The sequence below is a fragment of the Melampsora larici-populina genome (assembly GCF_000204055.1).
Source record: "Melampsora larici-populina 98AG31 unplaced genomic scaffold MELLAscaffold_43, whole genome shotgun sequence".
NCBI lineage: Eukaryota > Fungi > Basidiomycota > Pucciniomycetes > Pucciniales > Melampsoraceae > Melampsora > Melampsora laricis-populina.
In genome coordinates, this window is record NW_006768807.1 from 603765 (window position 1) to 617196 (window position 13432).

Consider the following 13432-nt stretch of genomic DNA (forward strand, 5'->3'; position numbering starts at 1 on the left):
ATCAAGCAAATCAGTTGAGTTTGTCTTTTTATTTTGTAAGTCGATCCATCCACTGGCACTGGTCTGAGTCGCAGTGTATGCCTTTCGCTTCGGCTCGCTCGCTACAGTTGTTTACAAAACGATGAATATCTCACACAACTTTCATTTTGGATCAATCGTGAATTCAATAGAGCACCCGCAGCCATTCTCCAAGTCCGATCGTGATCTGCCTTGACTCAATTCGAACAAACATTTCAAAAAAAAAGATTCACTCGCACCGCACAACATCCATCCCAAGCTTCAGTCCCCCTTGATCCCCAACGTATGTACAGTCGATTGCAGAAAGTTTGGAAACTTTTGCCCGCCAAACTTGAGCAGATTGGCGCGGAATTCTTTTTTCATAAAGGTTGAAATCGAGAATTTTTCAAAATCAGCAGATGGCCCGTGCGCCTGGCAGTAAAGCTGTGACAGGTGTCATACTTACCTGCCAGATAGAACAAAATACATCGTAAAGCTGTGATGTTGAACTTCAAAGGTCCTTCTTCCTCACTGATTCGGTGGCGTACAAGCGGTAGAGAATTGCATCTTGCACGTGACTCTTTGTTTGCAATTGCATGTTCGAGTCCTTGTGCTCCTTTTTATTCCATACTTTACACTTTTTTTGGGTCAAGATCGCTAACAACATCCTGAAGGCAAAAAAACAACACAAATCCAGGTGTTACTTTGCTGACTGTTTTGTTTCATCACATCAGACGAACATAAAAAAAGCATTTAAAAGGGATGGCATACCAAAAGTCAGTCTTGAACCGAGGACATGGCAAGCTGACCACAAAGCAGAATGCCACACAGCGGTGTCACCAACTGCACCATTACAATTTTGAGGTCAGTGCATGTTTTGTTGATTCAGCATCATTGATTTCTATGTACAGTCAACTCTCTCTAAGTTGATGTCTCTTTAAGTGCATAATTCTTTATGTGCATAAGAATTTTTTCCGCCATTTTTGGCGGCACCAAAACCAAGTGTCAACTGCATAAAATCCCTTAACTGCATACTGCATAAGATTTTGAGCCGCCATAAGTCCATATAGGTGCATAAATTCTATGTAAAATTTGATTTCTCTCAGGTTCTGCCTGATTCTGCACGTCTCCACAATCCCACCAAACCTTCAAAGCTTCCATACTTCACACTCCAAACAATGCCCAACAAATCAACAAGAAGGTTTGGAGTTGATCCAGTCCAATATGAAACCGAGAATCCTCCACATGCTATCCGTGTAGGAAACATCCTTTACCTTTCAAATTCTGATCTTCCTCTCTCAAAAATTGAAGCCGAAAGCATGGCTACGGAAGAGTTCGAGATTGATCAACTTCAGACTGGTCTCAAATCATTGAAAGCCAGCTGCGACAAGAAAATCTCCGATCTCACTCAACACCAAAATCGAGGTGAAACTCTTTCTGCTGAAGATGAAGAATGGCTTGATCAGAACGGAAATCTTATTACCGGGCAACTTGTAATCAATGAAATCCTCAACCTTAATGAGAACTCCAGCCAATGTCTCAGTCGCTCCCAGTTTGATGCCATCATGGTTCTTTCCGAGGGCTATGAACAACACAAGCTTGATCAGAAAGTAGAAAATCAATCAAATAAAAGAAAAAGAAACTCACCCCAGCCAAATTCGAAGCCAACAAAGCTCAAAGGTGTAAAGAAATCAAAAGGGACGTCAACCAAAATCTGCTCGGCCACGATTTCTCAGAAGCTCCAGATTCTCGACTGGTTCCATGCAAATGGAGAAAGCCAGAAGAAAACAGTCGAGCACTTTAGTTTACACTTACCCGATCTCAACTTGAAGCAACCAACACTCAGCCGATGGATTGGCTCTGAGGTCAAGATCCGCGAGACTGCTCCAGTCAACTCACAAACAGCTCTTCGAGTCCGACCAGTGAAGCATTCTGACATTGAGACAATGCTTGAACAATGGCTTGACGAGGCTTACGCTGCTGGAGTCATCATTACGGGTGAGGTAATCAAAGCTCAATGGAAGGACTTTGCTCGTAAAAAGAACCTCCCCGAAGATCAATGGCTTCGGGTGAGTGATGGATGGCTCACCCAATTCAAAACTCGACACAACATCCAGCTCTACACTAACCATGGCGAAGCTGGGTCAGTTGACATGGCGACTGTCGAAGATGAAATCAAACGGGTTCAAGATATCAATTGAGAATTTAATCACTCAGACATATACAATATGGATGAGACTGCATTGTTTTATGCGTAAGTTTTGTTTTTAACATCCTTTCTTCATATGTCCTCATCATCATTGTTTTGTTCTTTTAGCATGCCACCTGATCGAGGTCTGGCGAAGGAGGGCAAATCTGGAGTGAAAGGGGTTAAAGCTCGGATCACGATCGTAGTCACCACCAATGCTGATGGATCCGACAAACGACACCTTACTTTCATTGGTCACGCCCGTCATCCACAGCCTTTCAAGAGGAAAGGGGGTCGTGAGGCTCATAACCTTGATTATCACTGGAACTCGAAGGCTTGGATGACTAGCTCTATCTTTGCCGAGTGGATTTATGAGTGGGACCGCAATCTAGCTGTAGAGAAGAGAAACATAATCCTATGGGTCGATAACTTCTCTGGACACGTTGTTCCAGAAGGATCTCTCAAGAATATCCGACTTGAAAAGTTCAAGCCCAATCTAACCTCTCACATCCAGCCATGCGATGCTGGGATAATCCGAACGTTCAAAGCTCATTATCGAAAACGGTTCATCAATCGATTGATTTGAAACTTTTTGCAAGGCATGCGTGGTGCCGAGATATACAAAATCAACATATTACAAGCCATGAAGATGGCTAAACATGCTTGGAACTTGGTTTCATCAAACACTATCAAGCACTGCTGGGCTCATACAAAAGTAATTTCCATCGATGGAAACTTTTCTATGTAAGCCTTCAATCCTTTCTTCTTTACCCAATCATATCAATGCTTTAATTCACTGAATATCGCTCGGTCTCGATCTCTTCCAAAAGCAAGGAGACTCACTCGGAGATCGAAGAAGGTTTAAGAAATTTACAAGCAATTGGCGCTCTCTCATCATCGAACACAATCTCACTAGAGAACATTATTCAATCCATAGACAAGATTGAGATTTCACACGAGGTCTCATCAACAGAAGATATCTTCAATGAATACTGTCTTAACCACAAGGAATCTGAACCCGAAGAGAATCCATCAGAACTCAAACCCGCTCCCACACCTCAAGATGCTATGAAAGCAATGTCGACTCTGTTTCGCTTCATTGAAACACAAGACTGTGTTGAGGCAGATGATTGTGATGCCCCTTTGCACAAGCTTGAAAGATACATCAAGACTCAAATCTTTCATTCTTTCTCAAAACAAACTGACCTCACCGATTTTTTCCAAATACATCACAACAACAAATGATTTCCTGTAGTGAACCTTATGCAATATTTTTGTTTTTCTTTTTATGCAAACCTTTTTCATGTGGTTGAAATGGATTCTATGTGACACAATGTCTCTCTCTCTGCTGCGATTTCTTTGATAAAGAAGTGCACATCATATCCCTCTATCTGCAAATTTCCATGCAGTTAGAGGGCATATTCCTCTAACTGCAACATTTCATGCAGTTAGAGGGTATGCATACTATCATGCACTTAGAGAGAAGAGCTCCGTAAGTGAATATTCCTCTAAGTGCATAACATTTCCACCCGCACATGTGTATGCACTTAGAGAGAGTTGACTGTATTTTGTGCGATCTGGCAGGTAAGTTTGACACCTGTCACAACTTTACTGCCAGGCGCACGGGCCATCTGCTGATTTTGAAAAATTCTTGATTTCAACCTTGATGAAATCTACTGTATGTACTGTCATATTCAAAAAGCTGGTCCAGTAGAGCAATTTGGCTTGGAAATCTTGGCAAGCCTTGTGAAATTGACAGTCTACATTTGAACACACCTATCATCCAGCTCATGCTCTGTGTTAAACCCCAATCCATAGCCTGTTACAAATCCAATTCACTGTGATTTCACAAGAGTCATAAGCACACAAGCAGCACTGAGGTAAAAACAGTGATCACTTACATCTGAAGTAAGCTTAATCTGCATAATTGTTCTGCTGTCAAGATGGATGGGGTACATACTTGCATAGCTCTACAAAGCCAGCTATAAGTCTACATATGCCAATTGTCCCATCATAAAAGGCCAAGCACCAAGTTCAAAACTTGAGCAATGCAGGACCACACCCAGCCTTTACCTGAGCTTCAGATTGTCAAGCATTTAGGCCTCATTTTTGCTTAGCAATACACCCACCATTTCTGTATCTGTGTGCAAAGGTTTTTGGATTAAACTCAGAACAGCTTGTCTTGCCTTCAGCCTCTTAGACTACTGTTGAGATGCCTTTGTCAATAGACATTTGAAGATGAGAGGCTATCTGACTTCTAGATACATCCCCAGGGGAAGGGATATGTTTTTGCTTTATAGATTTTGCAAGTCTTTGTAAGCATGTGTTTTTCGAACTAAATTGGCATCTTATAGTTTTGTCAACTTCAAGGTATCATTTCTAACCTGCGAGGTGTTGAGAAATGTGTCTGTTGATCAAATCTTTGAATGTAAGTTCTTGTTGATCTTTTTGCTAAAAGCTCTCTTTTTACAGTTTGATCCTCTAAAGCTTTGAATGCTTCAGTGTGTAGATTGCTTCCAAAATTGGCCAGAGCTCCCAGCCAATCAATAGTAAGCTTGTTAGGACCTGGCGCATGGGTTCTTCTCTTGCAGGGAAACAAAGGAAAGGACCAAGCAATCTGGGTTGTTATTAAGATTTTCATATGAAGAGAAAGCTATACAAGTAATGTGATACAACTTATAAAAACATCTCTTTTGGGCATGTGACTTCTCTTTCACAGATGTTACATTTGTGGAGTTGCAACAGGGCTTCACAAAATACAGTCAATTGCAAAAAGATTGAAATCAAGGCGTTTTGAAAATTGAGAGGTGGGCTGTGTACCACCTGTGAAAGGTATCCAACTTACTTGCTAGTCCTGCATGAAATATGTTCTTCACCCCCTCTTGTAAATGGCTAACAACACCGTCTACCTAATATGTTTGTGCGTAAGGTAAGCACACTTCTCCTAGCTCCACAAGTAATGCAGACTTGGTACCAACCTGATATGTTTGTGTGTAAGGTAAGCACACTTCCCCTAGCTCCACAAGTGATGCAGACTTGGGACCAAACTAAGTTTTTGGAGGTAAATATAAAACAAGAAAAGATGAGTTAAGAGCAATAAGAGGCTCAGAAAGTGATCTATAGGATTCTAGTAGTATGTCAGCCATGAGGATTGTCAGAACAGCAGATCCGGTGTAAAAGTATCCACTAGTCAATGGCAACCAAGCTCAAAGGATCCAAGACCCTATTTCCAAGGAGTGTTAGTGATCTAACACAGGGAGCATCTGTTACTGGTTTCAGCATACCAGATGAGAACCCTGATGACAGCATCCAGGAAAACCCTGACAGTATAGCTCAGAACAAATGACTCACTCAAATATATAAACAAGGATTCCATCCATCCAAAAAGAAGAGAATCATCTTTTTACAAACCAACAAACTTATCTTTGAGAAATTAAACTCTATGACTTATACTAAAACCAGTGATTACTTATAATTTAGATTATCTCAACTCTTTGATATTATCTTTCTTATCTGACTTTTGACATTTAGTATTGTTATTGTTTATTTCTTTCTCAAGCAGTACGTTATCGAAATAAGACTCAGTGTTCTTAATATTAAAATAACCTTTTATTGTCTAAGATGTTTCCCAGATCATTATTGATGAAGAGATCACTTTATCAATAATGTAGAAACTCGATATTTGGATCAACTTCCTTCGTCCAAGATGTTTCGAAGATCGTCATTGATAACAACATGCAAACCATGCCGCAGAGGACTGCAACAGGCCTGCAACAGCGCTGTGGTTGTTTTGTGGTCGAAGTGGCCCAAACCATCCCTGTGGTACAGCCGGGCCGCTGCGTTGGGTTCACTGCGGTTGCACCGGGCCGCAATTGCAGTGAGGAGACCGCAGGGATAAGGCTATTTGACATATGTTCTTTGTATCAAAATACAAGTCCTTCACATCTTATTTCAGCTAATATTGATTTGATCTGCTCTTTTTAACCAATAAGTATGTGCCAGGTGCGAGCTTGTGTCATCTTTGTAGTCATCTTGTTGCTTTGACAGCGGCCAGCGACCAGCTACAATTCTGCCCTGTTATGATCTCATCATTGGATCATCATATAAGAATATGCTTATACTTGTTAGAACAGATCTTATATACTTTGTTCTACGTATTCATGATTGTACTCTCCTCTTCATGGTACAATTCAATCATCATAATAAGATACAAGCAGCATCTCAATACATCTCTAAAGCCTTGATCCAATAGCCTAGTCTCTGTACGTGATCAGTCTGCTCATAACACATTGTACCATCTCTATAGTACAGACGCTAGGAAGTCGACAAAGAATTAACTCTCAACTCATCTCACTTCTCACCTTAACCTTATAAATCTTATCTCATATCAAAACCGAATTGACGCAAACCAATTGAAACAAACCTTGTGTGACACAAACCTTCTCCACGCAACAATTGATACAACATATACGACGAACCAAATACGAACCAAATAAACTATACGCCACATCAACTGTATCAAATCGAAACCCATATACAGTCCCACGATACAGTAATCTACCACGACTAACTACGGGATTCTTCGTGAAGAAGATCAGACTTCGGATTCAATTGCTTCTAGTCACTCTGATTCTACGCTGTACACAGCTCAATCAAGTGGTTCAATGGCCAATTTAGAAGAATTCACCCGCCAAATCGCTGAGCTTAATAGTCGTCTGAACAAAGAGACGGCGCGGCGTATTGAAGCGGAAGCTCGTTTAGAGGCCTCTATCTCTAACGGTACCTCGGCACCTATGATTCAACCATTTGCCTTAGCCACAAAGCCCCCACCAGTTGCACATATGGCAAAGATGGCTACCCCGGATAAATTCGACGGGAAGCGGGGCGCTAAGGCTGAGATGTTTATTCAGCAAGTTTCACTGTATGTCCTAACCAACGAACGCTCATTCCCAGCCGAATACAACAAGGTGGCTTTTGCCGTATCGTATCTCACGGGAGACACCAGTGTTTGGGCTGCACCCTTTGTATGCAAGATCATCGGTGATGAGAAGGATTCAGTCACGTTCAGGGGTTTCTTAGACTTGTTTAAGGGGACTTACTTTGATCCACACCGTGTGAGCAAGGCCAAAAATGCTATTCGGGCCTTATGGCAAACTAAATCAGTGTTAGAATACTCAACTAAGTTCAACCAACTCGCTAGTATCGTTAGCTGGGAGGACTCCACCTTAATGAGTCATTTTAAAGGGCATCTCAAGTCTGAAATAACTGTGCCTTTGATACGAGACAATTCGTCAACGTTGGAGGAGCTGATTAGAGCGGCGATAGAGCTTGATCATCTGTTACATCCAAATTGAGACGGGATTGCGTTGTTTCATGAGAGTGCTGAGGAAAAGGGAGGAGTAGTTGAAGTAGGAGCTGATAGTGGAGGTGTGAGAAGTGTAGCTCGAGTTGATGATGCAATGGATTTATCAGCTATCAGATTCAACTGCTCTTATACTGAATATCAATGTCGTAAAGCGGAAAACTTATGCTTCTATCGTGGCAAGCCGAATCACTCAGTCTTGCGTTGTACTCAGGCTAAAGCTGATAAAGGAAAGAAGAGAGTGTTTAAAGGTCAATTTTCAGATGTAGTCATAGGAGGAAGTGGTGGAGGAAGCAGTGCTAGTAGTAGCAACGTAGTGGAATCAAAAAATGGGGTAGCTCAAGAGTGGATGTTATGCCACCCTTGGGCAGTTGTAGTGGTTTTCGTATTGGTATTGGTGCAAATAGACTTTTGAGTAATTCAGACCCAAGAATTTTTAAGTGCACCACCCTTTATGATCCCACCAAAGCCGTAACCCATAAAGCTTTATGCTTACTTGATTGTGGTTCCACCCATAATGTGATTAAGTCAAAATTTGCTGAGGAAAAGAATTTTGAATTAAAAGAATTGCCAAACTGGAAAGAAGTGACTGCCTTTGATGGTGGAAGAAGTTTCATTAAATTTAAAGTTGAGTTGAAGATTGAAGATGCGGAAGAAACAGAAGATTTCCAAGTAGCAGATTTGAAGGGTCAATACGACATCATCCTTGGAATGCCTTGGTTCAGAAGCTTTGGTCACCTCGTCGACTGGACCACTGGTAAAGTATCATCCGTTGCCTCTGATCCGCCTCAGGTCCCTGCCACGGAAGGTGAAGTGGACACAGATAGGAAACATGAGGAGGGGGCTAATTGTATATTGGTTGTTACACCCCCGCAATGCAAGTCTGCCTGTATAAATCCCTCTTTAAAAAGAACTATCACTGGCAAGGATCCTATTCTACAACAGATCAAATGTCAAGTAACAAACAAACTGCAACAAGAGTCACTCGAGGCGCTGTGGAAATCAAAACATGTCTACTTTTCATATTTTCTAAAGACCTCATTTTCTGTTCAAAACTCAAAGTTTTCTTTTATTGAAGATCATCTTTAACATCATAGTTTAATTCTACATTTTATCCTCAAGATCATTTTTTTATAAACTTGGGTTTTTTCATTTTTTCATTTTGGATCAATTTTAATATACACAAATCAATTTACAATCAGGTTATTACAATTCAGTTTCAAACAATTCCTTCAGTTTATTTTATTTTATTTCAAGATACACAATCAGAAAACATCTTAAAATATTATAATCAAAAGAGAAAAGACAACATTAAATAAAATAGAAGAAATACATAGCAACAATTAATTAAATTAAATCAAAATTAAATTGAAGTAACTTAGCTAGTACAAGAGGAACTAGAAAGAAACACAGATGCGAAATTACTTGAAAATCATAATTGAAAGATCCATCAAAAGAAGCTTAAAATTGAATCAAAGGAAAAGGAAGATTGGTTGATTAGAGTGAGAGAAAGTGCCGAGAAGTTACTAAAATCAACTTAATTAAACAAGTCTATTACATCAACTCAACTAGCTAGATCATTAGAAGAACAATGATGCAATCTATTTGGAGTTAATTTAAATTAATAAACAAATTCAATTACATACTAAATTAATTAGTAATAGATCAAATTACGTATCAAATCAATGAATTCAAATTATTAAATCAAATAGAAAAGTTAAAAGGAATCAAATGAAAGTGACAAATCGAAATGAAAGAGAACAAACAGATGAGTAAGGAAAGAATAGGAAGTGACATGAGAAAGGAACTTACATACAAATTGAAATATGTAATAGGGGTTGCGGGAGAGGAAAGTAGTGTGTGAAAGCGTCAATCTTATGTAAATTGGGGGGATAGGAGACTAAATTTGCTAGACAGTGTGATGGTGCGAATAGGGAGATGAAAGTATATAAGGAGGGGGTCTGGAGGCGAAATTTGGGGAGTTTGAATTGTCCAATTGTCCAATTTGTCCAAGTGTGTGTGTGGGTGCTTATTGAGTAGTTTTTTGTTAGTGTTTTATTTAAAGTGTTAAAGTGTTTATTTCAAAGTGTCCTTTAAAAGTATTAGACTTTTGAAAGTGTTATTTCTTAGTTTTAAAGTCTGAACAAAGAAAGAGTCTGTGTTAACTATCTAGGAAAGATAGTAATCAAATAGTAGTACTTGTGTTGTGTCTCAAGTTTTAGTGTAGTTCTTATTTTTTGGTGGTTTTTTTTGGGCAAATAAACTTCAATCATCTCAGCTATATCTGTAGAAGTTTAATCAACTTCTATCCTCATCACCATCATCAGTCTTTTAATTTTTTTAGTCTTCTTTCATGATCTTAGTGTTGGAACTTTTTTGAAAGTCATTGGACTGTGAAGCACAAGTAATTATTTGTGTAGTGTTGTTTTATACTTTCTTCAACCCTAGTCTATTCACTTTAAGTGTCTAGAAGCCTCTGGTGACCACTCAGTACTGTCTTTGGACAAGTCAGAGCTATTTTGGACCTAGGTTTGGTACTGATTTATCAGTAGAAAGGATAAAATAACATTATTACAGGTGTTGATTGTGTGTAGCAGGAAGATTTGTCTAGAATTGTGCTCCTCTGCTCTGAACTTAGAGATTTCTAAAGGTTGAGGGCAGCTTAACTGCACCTGTTGTACTTCCATTCTCTCCGGCGGTACTTCATCCCCTCTCCGGCTCAGCCTACGCTACACTGCGTAGGAGTTCTACAGCGCCAAAGGCCGATCAGCCAGGAGAGCTAGGAGGGCAAGTTAGCCAAAGTGACCCGGGGGAAGTGGTTTTGATAAGCCCATCTAATAAAATAGATCCCCTGCCGAGTCATTTAGATTCCCTGTGTCAATTGGTTGAAGTAACGTTAGCTGGCAAGGATTCTCCTTTACAGCAGATCCCTTCTCCAAATTCGACAAAGAGACAACAATTGAATCGAAAGAAGAACTTGCGTAGAAGAAAACTCAAGCAGACACTCAGGTCACTCGAGGCGCCCAGGACCAATCAGCCAGGAGAGCTAGGAGGTCAAACTAGCCAAAGTGACTTGGGGGTAGCGGTGATAGAAAGCCCATCTGTTAAATCAGAACCCCCGCTGAGTGAGTCAGATTTTCTATTTGTTATAGATGATTTTGAGGACGTTATTGCTAGCAAATTTTTTTGCCAGGACAGAGAGGTTTCATCACCGGATACCGTCAAGATTGATGCTGTGAAGACATCCTGGAGCACTTCAGCCAAGCTTGCGGCCTCTGATCCTAAGCTGAAGGAGGACAGAAAGGCGTCAGACCTGGTACCAACGGAGTATCACAAATTCTTACCTCTGTTTGAAAAGAAAACGTCTCAACGCTTACCTCCTTGCCAAAAGTATGATTTCCGGGTCGACCTACTCGACAATTCGACTCCGTACGCGGGCAGGATTATTCCCCTGTCACCAGCTGAAAATGAGGCATTGGATAAGATGATAGAGGAAGGTTTGAAGGCTGGAACTATTAGACGTTCAACATTGCCTTGGGGAGCGCCAGTTCTGTTCACCGGAAAGAAGGACGGCAAAATACGCCCTTGTTTTGACTATAGGAAACTCAACACTATGACGGTTAAGGTGAAGTGTCCACTTCCTTTAAACATGGAATTGGTAGACAGCTTGCTCGATGCAGAAGAATTTACTTCTCTAGATATGAGAAATGGCTACAATAACTTACGGGTAGCACAAGGCGATCATTGCCAACATATTTGCCTCGGGTTGAGAAATCCGAGGCATCATCAAGTGCATATCCTCGGATAAATCTTGTCCGAGGTTTCAATCCGAGGCAATCTTATGCGTCATGAAATGGCTCGGATCAAATCCTCAGACAAGAGCTGTCCGAGGGTTTAGACCCGAGAATACCTCGGATTTTGAGATCCGAGGTAAAAATGTTGGCAGTGGATGAAGCAAAGCTTGCTTTTATTTGTAGAGCGGGTCAATTCAAACCTCTGACAATGCCTTTCGGTCCAACTGGAGCGCCTGGGTATTTTCAATTTTTTATTCAGGATATCTTCAAAGACCGCATTGGTAAAGACGTGACAGCCTTTTTAGATGACATTATGGTTGATACTAAAAAGGGAATGGTTCACAAGGACGCCGTTTGCCACGTACTTGAAGTCTGTAAAGAGCAAGAGTTATGTTTAAAGCCCGAAAAGTGTAAATTCTTGCAATCAGAAATCGAATTCTTGGGATTAGTGATATCAAAGAATAGAATTAAAATGGACCCAAAGGAAGTAGCTGCTGTAACTGACTGGCCTATCCCTAGAAATGTGTCAGAAGTGTTAAGCTTTGTAGGGTTTGCGAATTTCTATAAACGGTTTATCGACAACTTTTCAAAAGTGGCTCGACCTTTACATGAACTGACAAAGAAGGATACAAAATTTGTATGGGGTCCATCACAACAAGTGGCTTTCGAAACTTTGAAACATCTCTTCACAACTGCACCCATCCTAAAGATAGCTGACCCTTATAAAGCTTTTATCCTTGAGTGTGACTGCTCGGATTTTGCTTTGGGAGCAGTCTTGTCACAGATTTCTGACAATGATAACGAGCTTCACCCTGTCGCATTCCTGTCAAGAACATTGGTACCGGCGGAACGCAACTACGAGATCTTTGATAAAGAAATGCTCGCAATTTTGGCATCTTTCAAAGAGTGGCGTCATTATTTAGAAGGCAACCCAAATCGATTGGACGTAATTGTTTACTCAGATCACTAGAACTTAGAGTCTTTTATGACCACGAAGCAATTAACGCGACGTCAAGCCCGGTGGGCGGAAACTCTCACTACGCCAGATTGAAAATTTACCGCTGAGTTTAGAAAATTGAGCAGACATATAAAATTATGGAAAAGCTGGGAGGGGTCAGAAAAATATGAATAATATAGGTTGGGCCCTTTGGTTCCTTCCAATCATCTGGCATATTTTTTCATATTTTTACAACCACAATGCAAATAATGTCAGAAACCCAATTTTGGTCCAAAACTGGCAGGTAGAGAGACAGTGACCTTGCAACACCAACAAAGTCATCTATTTTGCTCCAACACATGTAGTGTCTTGACATTCTGAATGCCACATTCTGGCTCTACAGTTTGAGTGCACAAAAAAGCTGTGTGTCTCCAAGAATGGGTGAGATATATCAAGAGACGTACACAGCAGGAACCATGTATAAGCATATAAGTCATTACTACAATGGCTTCAGCACCTTAATAAACGTTGTAGAGCCATTATGCGGCTTCCATAAATTGCAAGTGTTCAGATGATTGAACAAAAATACTCATATTTTTGTGCTTGGAGGTTTTTGCCCAAATATTGCTAGTTTTGGACCAAATTTGAGTTTCTGACATAATATCCCCTGTGAGCATTTTGGTTTGGGGAGACTTCAAAAATCATGGCAAAAATATGCAAAAATATGCAAAATGAGGGGACAGCACCCATGAATTGAATCATTATTTTTTCAAATTTTTCTGACCTCTCCTGTATTGGTGATATTTTTCTGCAGTTTCAATTTTTTAAACTCAGCGGTAAATTAGTGATCTGGCGCAGTGTCTTGGCTGTTTTGATTTCCAAATTAGGTTCCGACTGGGACAACAATCTCAGAAACCTGACGCTTTATCAAGGAGGCCTGATTTGAGGCCCTCGGTGGAAGAAAAACTCTCTTTCGGACAGCTTTTACGTCCTGATAATCTCAGAGATGACACATTCATTGCTGACATATCTATTGATTCTTTTGGAATGTTATTCAAAGATGAAGTAGGCGGCTATCAATTTGAAGACCAGTTTGAAGAGGAAGAAGTCATCCGAATTGAGGCAATTGAATCAGTAGAAGATGTTTGGGACGA

The 13432-nt window shown here is 40.4% G+C and overlaps 1 protein-coding gene across 1 annotated transcript in view; it reads right to left on the bottom strand.

Annotated features, from left to right (window-relative positions):
• The window catches only part of MELLADRAFT_49879 (uncharacterized protein), a gene marked incomplete at both ends in the record, with an annotated part of 1680 nt that extends 1523 nt beyond the window's left edge, over positions 1–157 (bottom strand). Inside the window, one exon of the mRNA XM_007414450.1 lies at positions 1–157. Coding sequence (XP_007414512.1) covers positions 1–2 — 2 coding nt within the window.
• Positions 158–13432: the final 13275 nt, after the last annotated feature.